Raw genomic sequence first — 21,592 nt, 5'->3', positions numbered from 1 at the left:
TGTAATAGTCGAACATCAACCAGGTATTACATGGATTTAAGAAATATCAAATATTTGCAATCTTATATATATATATATATATATATATATATATATATATATATATATATATATATATATATATATATATATATATATATATAAAGAGAGAAGGATAAGTAATCAATACATTGTTTATGATGGCAAGGTTCACTTGAAAGCCGCGTTTTTTCTTAGTTATATCTTAAAATTTATCTAAAATTGAGAACATGGTAGATTATTTCAAACTTTCAGTTTCGCAATATTTTGTTTACTCGAGAATAAAGGACACAAGCTATAAAATGTAAAGTAATCTCGCTACCAACAACAATGTTATTTTACTTCAAGAATAACCTCTTTCAAATGGATGGAGAAAGAGACAAAGAAAGAGCAAGTCTGCATGAAAAATAATATCTAAAACCAAATATTTTATAAACTCACTTTATCTCACAATCTTTTGGATCATAAAGGCAGCAATAATTTGGATTATTCAGATGTGATCTGCTACAAGATGACGTCTCATTCTTCGCATACATGCGAATGACTTTAATGTAGATTACCTCACTTTGTTGACACTTTAATGAAAGCACCTGGGTCGTGTTATTGCAAAAGGTTTCTGTGTGGTTGCCAGCTGCAATACATTAAAATATCACACCCTTATACTCATGTTTTAGAGTATATATTTTAAGATGTCTGAAATGCAAATACAAACATGCGACACAAATATCAGTTAAAGAACATGTCGGAAATTATGAAAGCGAAATGACAAATCGCCGCCATTAAGAGTTTCATCGTCTATTTTAGTATATTAAACACAAACCGATTTCATTCAAGTCGATTACTAATGTCTCATTCAAATGACTTGATCTTCACAAAAGGCGTTTTAATACGATCAGAATCTGTATAAGGGTTGTTTCCTGGTTCACAAAACGAACGTACAAACCTAATAACAATATGAGCAATAGATATGCAATGCACTTGACAAATACGTATGAATGGGGTTGAACGCAAGTCAGTACAGTCCTGGCTAGATACTCCTAACAAACATCATATTGAGAGATACACAACTGTACCAAACAAAGCCTATTTCATTTTGTAAATAGCGCAATAAGTAAAGTGTCCATCGAGTCAGTGAAGCAACACTTCTCAAAATGTGTTGAATCAAGTGAGAACAGAAACTGTGTTTTCCTTTATTTCTTCAAACTTCAGTGATTTTCTATTGAAATACCTCATACAAATGTTTGAATCACATTCTATCGGTATAGAATACGAATCAATTTTATTTTGTTTCCGTGTATTCTTCTAAAAAGACAATCAACAATCCAGTCTAGACTCTGTTTACTTTCAAATTTTCAAAAATTGTTGTCATCTACATCAATATATGCTTCTGTTATCAGCTTTTAATTAATTGACCAACATCATAATGAAACTACCCACTATTTAAACAACAATAATCCAACCAACGCGAAATTGAATCCGGTTCTTGCGAATATTTATTAATCCATAAAAATAATTGAAATCCTTTCACAAATCATTTTCAAGTTAAGATATTCCTCGTCTGAAAATCTAACATCTTCACGACCGAATATAATTTTTAAAAGTTCACTTGGTACTGCATCGGACGTCCACACGTTTAAAAGAATTCAAAGGAAATCACATTTTGCTTTCGTTAAAGATTTTAAGCATAAACAAATAACACCGAATAGAGCATCGTATAACAAAATCGATTTCATCAATACAATGGTGTTTTATCACCTGCATGATGGAGACGATGACCAAAGTATGTCACAATCTTTAATCTTTAGCAATTTGTCTACGCATCCGAAACACTAATTCTGTGCAAAAAATGTTTAGCTTGATAGTCTCTAAAGTATAAAAGATTCAGAGAATATACAGTAAATATATGTATATCATCGAAAACACATTACCGAGTAAAAGAGATCTATAGTATCATCTATTAAATGACTCGTTTCGTGTTGTATAACACAGCAGAAAAAGAAGATTCGACTGTCCGTCAGTAAAGAGATACCTTCAAAAAAGTGACCTTCACAAGGACGCAGCACGGGATGTGAATACGATTGATGAAATGTAGATTTGGTTCGTGAATCTTTCGGGAATAACTACAACAAAATAACAACTAATCCAATGTCTCCCATGCCTTCATCAGTTGATTCTTAAATTCCGTTGCAGGGTACATGACTTAAAGTATTCAACCAAGCGACTTATATCCGGTATATGGAATGCACGAGGACACTGCTAATATTATTATTACTATTACGTGCATGATAATGATAATAATGAATAATCGTTCAAATAGCACTTACGAGCATCTTCTGTGCTTGGTAGCTTGTTTCCACACCCGTACACTGGCCTCTGCGCCATGCATGATCCAGATAATGTGGCACCTTGCATAATTGCTGAAAAAGAGACGTTTCAATCCTCAAGTGCATAAAGTGAAATGCTTAAAACAATATACCTTCAATCTGCTATTGAAAGGAAAGGAAAACAAAACCAAAGCTAACCTCTATCGTTACAGCGTTGGAAAAGTATTACTTAGATTTCTAGAGGGAAGATCTGTAAAGGAAAACAACTTTTGCAGCAGACTCAGTCACGAGGATATCAAGTGGGAAAATAATTTAAGGGAATGTTGCGTTATAAATACCCACGCTTCAATTGTATCCAGACATAGCCATCAGTATAATTCAGGGTGTTATCCATCCTTATCTGCAGCATATTTGTCGTACTGATGTAGACTGTAGATTGAGAGAAGTTATTGTTGTGAAAACAGGAAATTTCTGCTTGGTTGCTGCCGTCGGTTATATGCAGTCTCTGTGTGCATTGGCCCTTTTGGTCAAGAACAAATCGGACGTCCAGCGCGGTTATATTAATGGCCCCGTATGTTGACGTAATTGTGCAAACTGTTCCAGACCGACAAGCTCCAATAGCGCCAGAATACTCTACGTTCCAAAGATACAAAATTTGCCTGCCTGGTACAGAAGGCTTGTCCACTGGCAGTGCAGCTGAAAAATAATAAATGGTTTGTACAGAGATGTGACTTACGAGAGCATATCAAATAAGACAAAATCACGTATCAGCATATCAGGGAATAAAATATCAATTCTTTTCCCTACACAGTGACTACTGTTGAGTTTCATGAAATTATGTTGCCAACATGCATATAAAACAAAACAGTTTCAAAACTGTAGACCTCACTTATTTGCATCAAATTTTGCTTTGATTGATTTCGCCTGCAAAAGCTATAATCCAAATTAAATGTAAGCGAACTCTTTCTGAGAAAATAAATACAATCTGAAGAGCTGCAAATGTAAAAGATTGATATACGTACATCGCGAAATCTCTTCTCAAATTCTCGTTAGGCTGCCGTTATCGTTTATTCTGTTTAGTCTAATGGTTCGCTATTGTCATAGCATTCTTACAGCTTTAACTTAGTTTAGATTGCAAAGTGTAATCGTCCTACAGCTCGTATTTAAACGATCCACTTTTATTAAACAACCATGAACTCCAATTTCTTAGCATTTTTGTAAAAGGTAACCCACATCAAGAAAAGTCATAAAAGAATAAAAGAAAACGATTAAAGCAACGACTTCCATAGGAAGGCGAGATCTATCAATACCATGCTATGTATGTCCTATTCCCAACTGATTGTCGTATTAACAAACATATATTTAAATGCTATAGTCTTCCACACTTACCTGGTGTACATTCGTATTCGATAGACATGTAATGAGTTTTGTCAATATACGTGGGATCGCAGGTTGTGTTTGATAACACTCTGACGACTGTAAGATTGCAGTTCTGCCGACCATTGCATCCTTTATACTGACTGTAGTCTCCAGTGTACCTATGGAAACGAGAAGCCAGGTTAATCTTTATTTCGGGCCTGCCTATCAGAAATTCTTAAGGATTTGGGGCATTGATCTTCATTGCACATTACACACTGATAAAACGCCTATGTCTTTTTATGTAGCTCTTGTCCGACTAAATTATCTTTAGGTTTTCAAAACTCGTCATCTTCGTAGACGGGTTCAAGATTCGAGACTTCTAAAGGCTGGTGATTGCAAACGGTTCATAAAGCTTGAGAAAAATAGTCAGACTTCCTAGCTTGCTTAAATTGAACGTATATAAAGATCTATTCATTCTCACAAGTTTAACGGGAACCTTATTCAACATAGTACCAATACATATGTAGAGGAAAGTCTAATGTATTAAAGAGTGGACTTTAAATGACAAACAAATGTAGGACAGGAAGCGATGTGATAATTCATTTTACTCACTCGATTCGGCAGTCATTTGGATCATAGAAGCAACACGACGGATCTCTGTTGTTAATCTGGTCACAATTAGAGCTCTTCTTCTTTGCATACACTTGCAAGCGCACAATGTGGATGGATTTGTTGTATGGGCAGGATAAGCTGTAAACATTTACGTTCTGGGTTTCGTTGTAGCATACTGTCTCGTTGTGATTAATGGCTGAAAGAGAAATATACATTTAAGGTTCGATTTGACATGGATTCATGCTGCAATGAGTGAATTGAATTATTTTCTATTAAGTTCGTTACCACTTAGTTCACATTTGACGTCTGTATTTGGAAACCTTCCTATCAAAATTGTTTTAGGATCCTACGTTCATTCAAGTTGCTAAACTAATCACCCCAAGGACGTATTCCTCCCAGTGTCTCACATGGATCGTTCATTCTTAAGAAGGCTAATATACAGAGAATTCTGCTCAACCGCGTATTTCTGGTTTATATTGGTAGCAGGTGTGTGATATGTCAGACGTTTTTCTATTTATAATTGTGAACTTTAGAGTGTGTAAAGTTTCCGCGGGACAGAAAATATATAGGAAACAAACCGTTATCTCCTTCAACACCGGACATCGTGCTTCAAGACGAATGTACTTCTTGATAAGATTTCCGTTATAGACGGATTCATTGAGACTTCAGGTTAGTGTCGTTAGAGAATTTCAAGATGCAGGATATATGATTTAGAGTTCCAGGGAACTCTAGCATCAAAGCAACCCGTACCCATATATGCAATGTCTCGTTACGTGTTGTCTGTCACGGCAAACATGTAGGTTCTTCTGATTGTCAGTAACGAGGCACGTTGACTAAAGCGACCTTCACAAGGACGCAGCACTGTATATGAACAGGACTGATCAAATAGCAGATTTTTATCCTGAATATTTTGGGAATGAGTCCAACATGTTAACTACTAATTCATTGTCTCCCATGCCGTCATGAGTTGCCTCTTATATTCTGCTGCAGGATTCATGACTTAATGCATTTATCCAAGCGACCATTTTAGGGTCTATCGAATGAACGTGTACACTGCTAATATTACTATTACTATTACGTGCATGATAATGATAATAATGAATAATCGTTCAAATAGCACTTACGAGCATCTTCTGTGCTTGGTAGCTTGTCTCCACACCCGTACACTGGCCTCTGAGCCATGCATGATCCAGATAATGTGGCACCTTGCATAATTGCTGGAAAAGAGGCGTTTAAATTCTCAAGCGGGTTATGATGTGAAATGCTTAAAACAACATACCTTCAACCTGCTAATGAAAGGAAAGGAAAGCGAAATCAAAGCATAGTTCTATTGTTGCAGCATTGGAAAAGTATTACTTAGATTTCTAGAGGGAAGATCGGTAAAGGAAAACAACTTTTGCAGCAGACTCAGTCACGAGGATATCAAGTGGGAAACTAATTTAACCGAATTTCGCTTTATTATGCGCATATACGTTAGAAATACTCACGCTTCAATTGTATCCAGACATAGCCATCAGTATAATTCAGGGTGTTATCCAACCTTATCTGCAGCATATTTGTCATACTGATGTAGACTGTAGATTGAGTGAAGTTATTGTTGTGAAAACAGGAAATTTCTGCTTGGTTGCTGCCGTCAGTTATATGCAGTCTCTGTGTGCATTGGCCCTTTTGGTCAAGAACAAATCGGACGTCCAGCGCGGTTATATTAATGGCCCCGTATGTTGACGTAATTGTGCAAACTGTTCCAGACCGACAAGCTCCAATAGCGCCAGAATACTCTACGTTCCAAAGATACAAAATTTGCCTGCCTGGTACAGAAGGCTTGTCCACTGGCAGTGCAGCTGAAAAATAATAAATGGTTTGTACAGAGATGTGACTTACGAGAGCATATCAAATAAGACAAAATCACGTATTAGCATATCAGGGAATAAAATATCAACTCTTTTCCCTACACAGTGACAACTGTTAAGCTTCATGAAATTATGTTGCCAACATGCATATAAAACAAAACAGTTTCAAAACTGTAGACCTCACTTATTTGCATCAAATTTTGCTTTGACTGATTTCGCCTGCAAAAGCTATAATCCAAATTAAATGTAAGCGAACTCTTTCTGAGAAAATAAATACAATCTGAAGAGCTGCAAATGTAAAAGATTGATATACGTGCACCGCGAAATCTCTTCTCAAATTCTCGTTAGGCTGCCGTTATCGTTTATTCTGTTTAGTCTGATGGTTCGCTATTGTCATAGCATTCTTACAGCTTTAACTTAGTTTAGATTGCAAAGTGTAATCGTCCTACAGCTCGTATTTAAACGATCCACTTTTATTAAACAACCATGAACTCCAATTTCTTAGCATTTTTTTAAAAGGTAACCCACATCAAGAAAAGTCATAAAAGAATAAAAGAAAACGATTAAAGCAACGACTTCCATAGGAAGGCGAGATCTATCAATACCATGCTATGTATGTCCTATTCCCAACTGATTGTCGTATTAACAAACATATATTTAAATGCTATAGTCTTCCACACTTACCTGGTGTACATTCGTATTCGATAGACATGTAATGAGTTTTGTCAATATACGTGGGATCGCAGGTTGTGTTTGATAACACACTGACGACTGTAAGATTGCAGTTCTGCCGACCATTACATCCTTTATACTGACTGTAGTCTCCAGTGTACCTATGGAAACGAGAAGCCAGGTTAATCTTTATTTCGGGCCTGCCTATCAGAAATTCTTAAGGATTTGGGGCATTGATCTTCATTGCCCATTACTCACTGATAAATCGACTATGTCTTTTTATGTAGCTCTTGTCCGACTAAATTATCTTTAGGTTTTCAAAACTCGTCATCTTGGTAGATGGGTTCAAGATTCGAGACTTCTAAAGGCTGGTGATTGCAAACGGTTCATAAAGCTTGAGAAAAATAGTCAGACTTCCTAGCTTGCTTAAATTGAACGTATATAAAGATCTATTCATTCTCACAAGTTTAACGGGAACCTTATTCAACATAGTACCAATACATATGTAGAGGAAAGTCTAATGTATTAAAGAGTGGACTTTAAATGACAAACAAATGTAGGACAGGAAGCGATGTGATAATTCATTTCACTCACTCGATTCGGCAGTCATTTGGATCATAGAAGCAACACGACGGATCTCTGTTGTTAATCTGGTCACAATTAGAGCTCTTCTTCTTTGCATACACTTGCAAGCGCACAATGTGGATGGATTTGTTGTATGGGCAGGATAAGCTGTAAACATTTACGTTCTGGGTTTCGTTGTAGCATACTGTCTCGTTGTGATTAATGGCTGAAAGAGAAATATACATTTAAGGTTCGATTTGACATGGATTCATGCTGCAATGAGTGAATTGAATTATTTTCTATTAAGTTCGTTACCACTTAGTTCACATTTGACGTCTGTATTTGGAAACCTTCCTATCAAAATTGTTTTAGGATCCCACGTTCATTCAAGTTGCTAAACTAATCACCCCAAGGACGTATTCCTCCCAGTGTCTCACATGGATCGTTCATTCTTAAGAAGGCTAATATACAGAGAATTCTGCTCAACCGCGTATTTCTGGTTTATATTGGTAGCAGGTGTGTGATATGTCAGACGTTTTTCTATTTATAATTGTGAACTTTAGAGTGTGTAAAGTTTCCGCGGGACAGAAAATATATAGGAAACAAACCGTTATCTCCTTCAACACCGGACATCGTGCTTCAAGACGAATGTACTTCTTGATAAGATTTCCGTTATAGACGGATTCATTGAGACTTCAGGTTAGTGTCGTTAGAGAATTTCAAGATGCAGGATATATGATTTAGAGTTCCAGGGAACTCTAGCATCAAAGCAACCCGTACCCATATATGCAATGTCTCGTTACGTGTTGTCTGTCACGGCAAACATGTAGGTTCTTCTGATTGTCAGTAACGAGGCACGTTGACTAAAGCGACCTTCACAAGGACGCAGCACTGTATATGAACAGGACTGATCAAATGGCAGATTTTTATCCTGAATATTTTGGGAATGAGTCCAACATGCTAACTACTAATTCATTGTCTCCCATGCCGTCATGAGTTGCCTCTTATATTCTGCTGCAGGATTCATGACTTAATGCATTTATCCAAGCGACCATTTTAGGGTCTATCGAATGAACGTGTACACTGCTAATATTACTATTACTATTACGCGCATGATAATGATAATAATGAATAATCGTTCAAATAGCACTTACGAGCATCTTCTGTGCTTGGTAGCTTGTCTCCACACCCGTACACTGGCCTCTGCGCCATGCATGATCCAGCCAGATAATGTGGCACCTTGCATAATTGCTGAAAAAGAGGCGTTTAAATTCTCAAGCGGGTTATGATGTGAAATGCTTAAAACAACATACCTTCAACCTGCTAATGAAAGGAAAGGAAAGCGAAATCAAAGCATAGCTCTATCGTTGCAGCATTGGAAAAGTATTACTTAGATTTCTAGAGGGAAGATCGGTAAAGGAAAACAACTTTTGCAGCAGACTCAGTCACGAGGATATCAAGTGGGAAACTAATTTAACCGAATTTCGCTTTATTATGCGCATATACGTTAGAAATACTCACGCTTCAATTGTATCCAGACATAGCCATCAGTATAATTCAGGGTGTTATCCAACCTTATCTGCAGCATATTTGTCATACTGATGTAGACTGTAGATTGAGTGAAGTTATTGTTGTGAAAACAGGAAATTTCTGCTTGGTTGCTGCCGTCAGTTATATGCAGTCTCTGTGTGCATTGGCCCTTTTGGTCAAGAACAAATCGGACGTCCAGCGCGGTTATATTAATGGCCCCGTATGTTGACGTAATTGTGCAAACTGTTCCAGACCGACAAGCTCCAATAGCGCCAGAATACTCTACGTTCCAAAGATACAAAATTTGCCTGCCTGGTACAGAAGGCTTGTCCACTGGCAGTGCAGCTGAAAAATAATAAATGGTAGAGATGTGACTTACGAGAGCATATCAAATAAGACAAAATCACGTATTAGCATATCAGGGAATAAAATATCAACTCTTTTCCCTACACAGTGACAACTGTTAAGCTTCATGAAATTATGTTGCCAACATGCATATAAAACAAAACAGTTTCAAAACTGTAGACCTCACTTATTTGCATCAAATTTTGCTTTGACTGATTTCGCCTGCAAAAGCTATAATCCAAATTAAATGTAAGCGAACTCTTTCTGAGAAAATAAATACAATCTGAAGAGCTGCAAATGTAAAAGATTGATATACGTGCACCGCGAAATCTCTTCTCAAATTCTCGTTAGGCTGCCGTTATCGTTTATTCTGTTTAGTCTGATGGTTCGCTATTGTCATAGCATTCTTACAGCTTTAACTTAGTTTAGATTGCAAAGTGTAATCGTCCTACAGCTCGTATTTAAACGATCCACTTTTATTAAACAACCATGAACTCCAATTTCTTAGCATTTTTTTAAAAGGTAACCCACATCAAGAAAAGTCATAAAAGAATAAAAGAAAACGATTAAAGCAACGACTTCCATAGGAAGGCGAGATCTATCAATACCATGCTATGTATGTCCTATTCCCAACTGATTGTCGTATTAACAAACATATATTTAAATGCTATAGTCTTCCACACTTACCTGGTGTACATTCGTATTCGATAGACATGTAATGAGTTTTGTCAATATACGTGGGATCGCAGGTTGTGTTTGATAACACACTGACGACTGTAAGATTGCAGTTCTGCCGACCATTACATCCTTTATACTGACTGTAGTCTCCAGTGTACCTATGGAAACGAGAAGCCAGGTTAATCTTTATTTCGGGCCTGCCTATCAGAAATTCTTAAGGATTTGGGGCATTGATCTTCATTGCCCATTACTCACTGATAAATCGACTATGTCTTTTTATGTAGCTCTTGTCCGACTAAATTATCTTTAGGTTTTCAAAACTCGTCATCTTGGTAGATGGGTTCAAGATTCGAGACTTCTAAAGGCTGGTGATTGCAAACGGTTCATAAAGCTTGAGAAAAATAGTCAGACTTCCTAGCTTGCTTAAATTGAACGTATATAAAGATCTATTCATTCTCACAAGTTTAACGGGAACCTTATTCAACATAGTACCAATACATATGTAGAGGAAAGTCTAATGTATTAAAGAGTGGACTTTAAATGACAAACAAATGTAGGACAGGAAGCGATGTGATAATTCATTTCACTCACTCGATTCGGCAGTCATTTGGATCATAGAAGCAACACGACGGATCTCTGTTGTTAATCTGGTCACAATTAGAGCTCTTCTTCTTTGCATACACTTGCAAGCGCACAATGTGGATGGATTTGTTGTATGGGCAGGATAAGCTGTAAACATTTACGTTCTGGGTTTCGTTGTAGCATACTGTCTCGTTGTGATTAATGGCTGAAAGAGAAATATACATTTAAGGTTCGATTTGACATGGATTCATGCTGCAATGAGTGAATTGAATTATTTTCTATTAAGTTCGTTACCACTTAGTTCACATTTGACGTCTGTATTTGGAAACCTTCCTATCAAAATTGTTTTAGGATCCCACGTTCATTCAAGTTGCTAAACTAATCACCCCAAGGACGTATTCCTCCCAGTGTCTCACATGGATCGTTCATTCTTAAGAAGGCTAATATACAGAGAATTCTGCTCAACCGCGTATTTCTGGTTTATATTGGTAGCAGGTGTGTGATATGTCAGACGTTTTTCTATTTATAATTGTGAACTTTAGAGTGTGTAAAGTTTCCGCGGGACAGAAAATATATAGGAAACAAACCGTTATCTCCTTCAACACCGGACATCGTGCTTCAAGACGAATGTACTTCTTGATAAGATTTCCGTTATAGACGGATTCATTGAGACTTCAGGTTAGTGTCGTTAGAGAATTTCAAGATGCAGGATATATGATTTAGAGTTCCAGGGAACTCTAGCATCAAAGCAACCCGTACCCATATATGCAATGTCTCGTTACGTGTTGTCTGTCACGGCAAACATGTAGGTTCTTCTGATTGTCAGTAACGAGGCACGTTGACTAAAGCGACCTTCACAAGGACGCAGCACTGTATATGAACAGGACTGATCAAATGGCAGATTTTTATCCTGAATATTTTGGGAATGAGTCCAACATGCTAACTACTAATTCATTGTCTCCCATGCCGTCATGAGTTGCCTCTTATATTCTGCTGCAGGATTCATGACTTAATGCATTTATCCAAGCGACCATTTTAGGGTCTATCGAATGAACGTGTACACTGCTAATATTACTATTACTATTACGCGCATGATAATGATAATAATGAATAATCGTTCAAATAGCACTTACGAGCATCTTCTGTGCTTGGTAGCTTGTCTCCACACCCGTACACTGGCCTCTGCGCCATGCATGATCCAGATAATGTGGCACCTTGCATAATTGCTGAAAAAGAGGCGTTTAAATTCTCAAGCGGGTTATGATGTGAAATGCTTAAAACAACATACCTTCAACCTGCTAATGAAAGGAAAGGAAAGCGAAATCAAAGCATAGCTCTATCGTTGCAGCATTGGAAAAGTATTACTTAGATTTCTAGAGGGAAGATCGGTAAAGGAAAACAACTTTTGCAGCAGACTCAGTCACGAGGATATCAAGTGGGAAACTAATTTAACCGAATTTCGCTTTATTATGCGCATATACGTTAGAAATACTCACGCTTCAATTGTATCCAGACATAGCCATCAGTATAATTCAGGGTGTTATCCAACCTTATCTGCAGCATATTTGTCATACTGATGTAGACTGTAGATTGAGTGAAGTTATTGTTGTGAAAACAGGAAATTTCTGCTTGGTTGCTGCCGTCAGTTATATGCAGTCTCTGTGTGCATTGGCCCTTTTGGTCAAGAACAAATCGGACGTCCAGCGCGGTTATATTAATGGCCCCGTATGTTGACGTAATTGTGCAAACTGTTCCAGACCGACAAGCTCCAATAGCGCCAGAATACTCTACGTTCCAAAGATACAAAATTTGCCTGCCTGGTACAGAAGGCTTGTCCACTGGCAGTGCAGCTGAAAAATAATAAATGGTTTGTACAGAGATGTGACTTACGAGAGCATATCAAATAAGACAAAATCACGTATCAGCATATCAGGGAATAAAATATCAATTCTTTTCCCTACACAGTGACTACTGTTGAGCTTCATGAAATTATGTTGCCAACATGCATATAAAACAAAACAGTTTCAAAACTGTAGACCTCACTTATTTGCATCAAATTTTGCTTTGATTGATTTCGCCTGCAAAAGCTATAATCCAAATTAAATGTAAGCGAACTCTTTCTCAGAAAATAAATAGAATCTGAAGAGCTGCAAATGTAAAAGATTGATATACGTACATCGCGAAATCTCTTCTCAAATTCTCGTTAGGCTGCCGTTATCGTTTATTCTGTTTAGTCTAATGGTTCGCTATTGTCATAGCATTCTTACAGCTTTAACTTAGTTTAGATTGCAAAGTGTAATCGTCCTACAGCTCGTATTTAAACGATCCACTTTTATTAAACAACCATGAACTCCAATTTCTTAGCATTTTTTTAAAAGGTAACCCACATCAAGAAAAGTCATAAAAGAATAAAAGAAAACGATTAAAGCAACGACTTCCATAGGAAGGCGAGATCTATCAATACCATGCTATGTATATCCTATTCCCAACTGATTTTCGTATTAACAAACATATATTTAAATGCTATAGTCTTCCACACTTACCTGGTGTACATTCGTATTCGATAGACATGTAATGAGTTTTGTCAATATACGTGGGATCGCAGGTTGTGTTTGATAACACACTGACGACTGTAAGATTGCAGTTCTGCCGACCATTACATCCTTTATACTGACTGTAGTCTCCAGTGTACCTATGGAAACGAGAAGCCAGGTTAATCTTTATTTCGGGCCTGCCTATCAGAAATCCTTAAGGATTTGGGGCATTGATCTTCATTGCACATAACACACTGATAAAACGCCTATGTCTTTTTATGTAGCTCTTGTCCGACTAAATTATCTTTAGGTTTTCAAAACTCGTCATCTTGGTAGATGGGTTCAAGATTCGAGACTTCTAAAGGCTGGTGATTGCAAACGGTTCATAAAGCTTGAGAAAAATAGTCAGACTTCCTAGCTTGCTTAAATTGAACGTATATAAAGATCTATTCATTCTCACAAGTTTAACGGGAACCTTATTCAACATAGTACCAATACATATGTAGAGGAAAGTCTAATGTATTAAAGAGTGGACTTTAAATGACAAACAAATGTAGGACAGGAAGCGATGTGATAATTCATTTTACTCACTCGATTCGGCAGTCATTTGGATCATAGAAGCAACACGACGGATCTCTGTTGTTAATGTGGTCACAATTAGAGCTCTTCTTCTTTGCATACACTTGCAAGCGCACAATGTGGATGGATTTGTTGTATGGGCAGGATAAGCTGTAAACATTTACGTTCTGGGTTTCGTTGTAGCATACTGTCTCGTTGTGATTAATGGCTGAAAGAGAAATATACATTTAAGGTTCGATTTGACATGGATTCATGCTGCAATGAGTGAATTGAATTATTTTCTATTAAGTTCGTTACCACTTAGTTCACATTTGACGTCTGTATTTGGAAACCTTCCTATCAAAATTGTTTTAGGATCCCACGTTCATTCAAGTTGCTAAACTAATCACCCCAAGGACATATTCCTCCCAGTGTCTCACATGGATCGTTCATTCTTAAGAAGGCTAATATACAGAGAATTCTGCTCAACCGCGTATTTCTGGTTTATATTGGTAGCAGGTGTGTGATATGTCAGACGTTTTTCTATTCATAATTGTGAACTTTAGAGTGTGTAAAGTTTCCGCGGGACAGAAAATATATAGGAAACAAACCGTTATCTCCTTCAACACCGGACATCGTGCTTCAAGACGAATGTACTTCTTGATAAGATTTCCGTTATAGACGGATTCATTGAGACTTCAGGTTAGTGTCGTTAGAGAATTTCAAGATGCAGGATATATGATTTAGAGTTCCAGGGAACTCTAGCATCAAAGCAACCCGTACCCATATATGCAATGTCTCGTTACGTGTTGTCTGTCACGGCAAACATGTAGGTTCTTCTGATTGTCAGTAACGAGGCACGTTGACTAAAGCTACCTTCACAAGGACGCAGCACTGTATATGAACAGGACTGATCAAATAGCAGATTTTTATCCTGAATATTTTGGGAATGAGTCCAACATGCTAACTACTAATTCATTGTCTCCCATGCCGTCATGAGTTGCCTCTTATATTCTGCTGCAGGATTCATGACTTAATGCATTTATCCAAGCGACCATTTTAGGGTCTATCGAATGAACGTGTACACTGCTAATATTACTATTACTATTACGTGCATGATAATGATAATAATGAATAATCGTTCAAATAGCACTTACGAGCATCTTCTGTGCTTGGTAGCTTGTCTCCACACCCGTACACTGGCCTCTGCGCCATGCATGATCCAGATAATGTGGCACCTTGCATAATTGCTGAAAAAGAGGCGTTTAAATTCTCAAGCGGGTTATGATGTGAAATGCTTAAAACAACATACCTTCAACCTGCTAATGAAAGGAAAGGAAAGCGAAATCAAAGCATAGCTCTATCGTTGCAGCATTGGAAAAGTATTACTTAGATTTCTAGAGGGAAGATCGGTAAAGGAAAACAACTTTTGCAGCAGACTCAGTCACGAGGATATCAAGTGGGAAACTAATTTAACCGAATTTCGCTTTATTATGCGCATATACGTTAGAAATACTCACGCTTCAATTGTATCCAGACATAGCCATCAGTATAATTCAGGGTGTTATCCAACCTTATCTGCAGCATATTTGTCATACTGATGTAGACTGTAGATTGAGTGAAGTTATTGTTGTGAAAACAGGAAATTTCTGCTTGGTTGCTGCCGTCAGTTATATGCAGTCTCTGTGTGCATTGGCCCTTTTGGTCAAGAACAAATCGGACGTCCAGCGCGGTTATATTAATGGCCCCGTATGTTGACGTAATTGTGCAAACTGTTCCAGACCGACAAGCTCCAATAGCGCCAGAATACTCTACGTTCCAAAGATACAAAATTTGCCTGCCTGGTACAGAAGGCTTGTCCACTGGCAGTGCAGCTGAAAAATAATAAATGGTTTGTACAGAGATGTGACTTACGAGAGCATATCAAATAAGACAAAATCACGTATCAGCATATCAGGGAATAAAATATCAATTCTTTTCCCTACACAGTGACAACTGTTGAGCTCCATGAAATTATGTTGCCAACATGCATATAAAACAAAACAGTTTCAAAACTGTAGACCTCACTTATTTGCATCAAATTTTGCTTTGATTGATTTCGCCTGCAAAAGCTATAATCCAAATTAAATGTAAGCGAACTCTTTCTCAGAAAATAAATAGAATCTGAAGAGCTGCAAATGTAAAAGATTGATATACGTACATCGCGAAATCTCTTCTCAAATTCTCGTTAGGCTGCCGTTATCGTTTATTCTGTTTAGTCTAATGGTTCGCTATTGTCATAGCATTCTTACAGCTTTAACTTAGTTTAGATTGCAAAGTGTAATCGTCCTACAGCTCGTATTTAAACGATCCACTTTTATTAAACAACCATGAACTCCAATTTCTTAGCATTTTTTTAAAAGGTAACCCACATCAAGAAAAGTCATAAAAGAATAAAAGAAAACGATTAAAGCAACGACTTCCATAGGAAGGCGAGATCTATCAATACCATGCTATGTATATCCTATTCCCAACTGATTGTCGTATTAACAAACATATATTTAAATGCTATAGTCTTCCACACTTACCTGGTGTACATTCGTATTCGATAGACATGTAATGAGTTTTGTCAATATACGTGGGATCGCAGGTTGTGTTTGATAACACTCTGACGACTGTAAGATTGCAGTTCTGCCGACCATTACATCCTTTATACTGACTGTAGTCTCCAGTGTACCTATGGAAACGAGAAGCCAGGTTAATCTTTATTTCGGGCCTGCCTATCAGAAATTCTTAAGGATTTGGGGCATTGATCTTCATTGCACATTACTCACTGATAAAACGCCTATGTCTTTTTATGTAGCTCTTGTCCGACTAAATTATCTTTAGGTTTTCAAAACTCGTCATCTTCGTAGACGGGTTCAAGATTCGAGACTTCTAAAGGCTGGTGATTGCAAACGGTTCATAAAGCTTGAGAAAAATAGTCAGACTTCCTAGCTTGCTTAAATTGAACGTATATAAAGATCTATTCATTCTCACAAGTTTAACGGGAACCTTATTCAACATAGTACCAATACATATGTAGAGGAAAGTCTAATGTATTAAAGAGTGGACTTTAAATGACAAACAAATGTAGGACAGGAAGCGATGTGATAATTCATTTTACTCACTCGATTCGGCAGTCATTTGGATCATAGAAGCAACACGACGGATCTCTGTTGTTAATGTGGTCACAATTAGAGCTCTTCTTCTTTGCATACACTTGCAAGCGCACAATGTGGATGGATTTGTTGTATGGGCAGGATAAGCTGTAAACATTTACGTTCTGGGTTTCGTTGTAGCATACTGTCTCGTTGTGATTAATGGCTGAAAGAGAAATATACATTTAAGGTTCGATTTGACATGGATTCATGCTGCAATGAGTGAATTGAATTATTTTCTATTAAGTTCGTTACCACTTAGTTCACATTTGACGTCTGTATTTGGAAACCTTCCTATCAAAATTGTTTTAGGATCCCACGTTCATTCAAGTTGCTAAACTAATCACCCCAAGGACATATTCCTCCCAGTGTCTCACATGGATCGTTCATTCTTAAGAAGGCTAATATACAGAGAATTCTGCTCAACCGCGTATTTCTGGTTTATATTGGTAGCAGGTGTGTGATATGTCAGACGTTTTTCTATTCATAATTGTGAACTTTAGAGTGTGTAAAGTTTCCGCGGGACAGAAAATATATAGGAAACAAACCGTTATCTCCTTCAACACCGGACATCGTGCTTCAAGACGAATGTACTTCTTGATAAGATTTCCGTTATAGACGGATTCATTGAGACTTCAGGTTAGTGTCGTTAGAGAATTTCAAGATGCAGGATATATGATTTAGAGTTCCAGGGAACTCTAGCATCAAAGCAACCCGTACCCATATATGCAATGTCTCGTTACGTGTTGTCTGTCACGGCAAACATGTAGGTTCTTCTGATTGTCAGTAACGAGGCACGTTGACTAAAGCTACCTTCACAAGGACGCAGCACTGTATATGAACAGGACTGATCAAATAGCAGATTTTTATCCTGAATATTTTGGGAATGAGTCCAACATGTTAACTACTAATTCATTGTCTCCCATGCCGTCATGAGTTGCCTCTTATATTCTGCTGCAGGATTCATGACTTAATGCATTTATCCAAGCGACCATTTTAGGGTCTATCGAATGAACGTGTACACTGCTAATATTACTATTACTATTACGTGCATGATAATGATAATAATGAATAATCGTTCAAATAGCACTTACGAGCATCTTCTGTGCTTGGTAGCTTGTCTCCACACCCGTACACTGGCCTCTGCGCCATGCATGATCCAGATAATGTGGCACCTTGCATAATTGCTGAAAAAGAGGCGTTTAAATTCTCAAGCGGGTTATGATGTGAAATGCTTAAAACAACATACCTTCAACCTGCTAATGAAAGGAAAGGAAAGCGAAATCAAAGCATAGCTCTATCGTTGCAGCATTGGAAAAGTATTACTTAGATTTCTAGAGGGAAGATCGGTAAAGGAAAACAACTTTTGCAGCAGACTCAGTCACGAGGATATCAAGTGGGAAACTAATTTAACCGAATTTCGCTTTATTATGCGCATATACGTTAGAAATACTCACGCTTCAATTGTATCCAGACATAGCCATCAGTATAATTCAGGGTGTTATCCAACCTTATCTGCAGCATATTTGTCATACTGATGTAGACTGTAGATTGAGTGAAGTTATTGTTGTGAAAACAGGAAATTTCTGCTTGGTTGCTGCCGTCAGTTATATGCAGTCTCTGTGTGCATTGGCCCTTTTGGTCAAGAACAAATCGGACGTCCAGCGCGGTTATATTAATGGCCCCGTATGTTGACGTAATTGTGCAAACTGTTCCAGACCGACAAGCTCCAATAGCGCCAGAATACTCTACGTTCCAAAGATACAAAATTTGCCTGCCTGGTACAGAAGGCTTGTCCACTGGCAGTGCAGCTGAAAAATAATAAATGGTTTGTACAGAGATGTGACTTACGAGAGCATATCAAATAAGACAAAATCACGTATCAGCATATCAGGGAATAAAATATCAATTCTTTTCCCTACACAGTGACTACTGTTGAGCTTCATGAAATTATGTTGCCAACATGCATATAAAACAAAACAGTTTCAAAACTGTAGACCTCACTTATTTGCATCAAATTTTGCTTTGATTGATTTCGCCTGCAAAAGCTATAATCCAAATTAAATGTAAGCGAACTCTTTCTCAGAAAATAAATAGAATCTGAAGAGCTGCAAATGTAAAAGATTGATATACGTACATCGCGAAATCTCTTCTCAAAATCTCGTTAGGCTGCCGTTATCGTTTATTCTGTTTAGTCTAATGGTTCGCTATTGTCATAGCATTCTTACAGCTTTAACTTAGTTTAGATTGCAAAGTGTAATCGTCCTACAGCTCGTATTTAAACGATCCACTTTTATTAAACAACCATGAACTCCAATTTCTTAGCATTTTTTTAAAAGGTAACCCACATCAAGAAAAGTCATAAAAGAATAAAAGAAAACGATTAAAGCAACGACTTCCATAGGAAGGCGAGATCTATCAATACCATGCTATGTATGTCCTATTCCCAACTGATTGTCGTATTAACAAACATATATTTAAATGCTATAGTCTTCCACACTTACCTGGTGTACATTCGTATTCGATAGACATGTAATGAGTTTTGTCAATATACGTGGGATCGCAGGTTGTGTTTGATAACACACTGACGACTGTAAGATTGCAGTTCTGCCGACCATTACATCCTTTATACTGACTGTAGTCTCCAGTGTACCTATGGAAACGAGAAGCCAGGTTAATCTTTATTTCGGGCCTGCCTATCAGAAGTTCTTAAGGATTTGGGGCACTGATCTTCATTGCACATTACTCACTGATAAAACGCCTATGTCTTTTTATGTAGCTCTTGTCCGACTAAATTATCTTTAGGTTTTCAAAACTCGTCATCTTCGTAGACGGGTTCAAGATTCGAGACTTCTAAAGGCTGGTGATTGCAAACGGTTCATAAAGCTTGAGAAAAATAGTCAGACTTCCTAGCTTGCTTAAATTGAACGTATATAAAGATCTATTCATTCTCACAAGTTTAACGGGAACCTTATTCAACATAGTACCAATACATATGTAGAGGAAAGTCTAATGTATTAAAGAGTGGACTTTAAATGACAAACAAATGTAGGACAGGAAGCGATGTGATAATTCATTTTACTCACTCGATTCGGCAGTCATTTGGATCATAGAAGCAACACGACGGATCTCTGTTGTTAATCTGGTCACAATTAGAGCTCTACTTCTTTGCATACACTTGCAAGCGCACAATGTGGATGGATTTGTTGTATGGGCAGGATAAGCTGTAAACATTTACGTTCTGGGTTTCGTTGTAGCATACTGTCTCGTTGTGATTAATGGCTGAAAGAGAAATGTACATTTAAGGTTCGATTTGACATGGATTCATGCTGCAATGAGTGAATTGAATTATTTTCTATTAAGTTCGTTACCACTTAGTTCACATTTGACGTCTGTATTTGGAAACCTTCCTATCAAAATTGTTTTAGGATCCCACGTTCATTCAAGTTGCTAAACTAATCACCCCAAGGACGTATTCCTCCCAGTGTCTCACATGGATCGTTCATTCTTAAGAAGGCTAATATACAGAGAATTCTGCTCAACCGCGTATTTCTGGTTTATATTGGTAGCAGGTGTGTGATATCTCAGACGTTTTTCTATTTATGATTGTGAACTTTAGAGTGTGTAAAGTTTCCGCGGGACAGAAAATATATAGGAAACAAACCGTTATCTCCTTCAACACCGGACATCGTGTTTCAAGACGAATGTACTTCTTGATAAGATTTCCGTTATAGACGGATTCATTGAGACTTCAGGTTAGTGTCGTTAGAGAATTTCAAGATGCAGGATATATGATTTAGAGTTCCAGGGAACTCTAGCATCAAAGCAACCCGTACCCATATATGCAATGTCTCGTTACGTGTTGTCTGTCACGGCAAACATGTAGGTTCTTCTGATTGTCAGTAACGAGGCACGTTGACTAAAGCGACCTTCACAAGGACGCAGCACTGTATATGAACAGGACTGATCAAATAGCCGATTTTTATCCTGAATATTTTGGGAATGAGTCCAACATGCTAACTACTAATTCATTGTCTCCCATGCCGTCATGAGTTGCCTCTTATATTCTGCTGCAGGATTCATGACTTAATGCATTTATCCAAGCGACCATTTTAGGGTCTATCGAATGAACGTGTACACTGCTAATATTACTATTACTATTACGTGCATGATAATGATAATAATGAATAATCGTTCAAATAGCACTTACGAGCATCTTCTGTGCTTGGTAGCTTGTCTCCACACCCGTACACTGGCCTCTGCGCCATGCATGATCCAGATAATGTGGCACCTTGCATAATTGCTGAAAAAGAGGCGTTTAAATTCTCAAGCGGGTTATGATGTGAAATGCTTAAAACAACATACCTTCAACCTGCTAATGAAAGGAAAGGAAAGCGAAATCAAAGCATAGCTCTATCGTTGCAGCATTGGAAAAGTATTACTTAGATTTCTAGAGGGAAGATCGGTAAAGGAAAACAACTTTTGCAGCAGACTCAGTCACGAGGATATCAAGTGGGAAACTAATTTAACCGAATTTCGCTTTATTATGCGCATATACGTTAGAAATACTCACGCTTCAATTGTATCCAGACATAGCCATCAGTATAATTCAGGGTGTTATCCAACCTTATCTGCAGCATATTTGTCATACTGATGTAGACTGTAGATTGAGTGAAGTTATTGTTGTGAAAACAGGAAATTTCTGCTTGGTTGCTGCCGTCAGTTATATGCAGTCTCTGTGTGCATTGGCCCTTTTGGTCAAGAACAAATCGGACGTCCAGCGCGGT

At 37.6% G+C, this 21,592-nt stretch overlaps 1 protein-coding gene across 2 annotated transcripts in view; it reads right to left on the bottom strand.

The window, feature by feature from the left end:
• Nucleotides 1-643, bottom strand: part of LOC149797209 (uncharacterized) — a 32,874-nt gene extending 32,231 nt beyond the window's left edge. For both annotated transcript variants that reach the window (XM_089960368.1, XM_089960369.1), the window contains exon 1: nucleotides 460-643. In XM_089960368.1, coding sequence (XP_089816494.1) covers nucleotides 460-554 — 95 coding nt within the window. In that variant the 5' untranslated portion in view covers nucleotides 555-643. The remainder of the gene's footprint in view (nucleotides 1-459) is intronic.
• Between the last annotated feature and the right edge of the window lie 20,949 nt (nucleotides 644-21,592).

The sequence above is a fragment of the Sinohyriopsis cumingii genome, chromosome 6 (genome assembly GCF_028554795.1).
Source record: "Sinohyriopsis cumingii isolate HCF-2022 chromosome 6, ASM2855479v2, whole genome shotgun sequence".
NCBI classification, from domain to species: Eukaryota; Metazoa; Mollusca; class Bivalvia; order Unionida; family Unionidae; genus Sinohyriopsis; species Sinohyriopsis cumingii.
The sequence above is the reverse complement of the archived record's forward strand: the minus strand, read 5'-3'. Positions and strand labels throughout refer to the sequence as shown.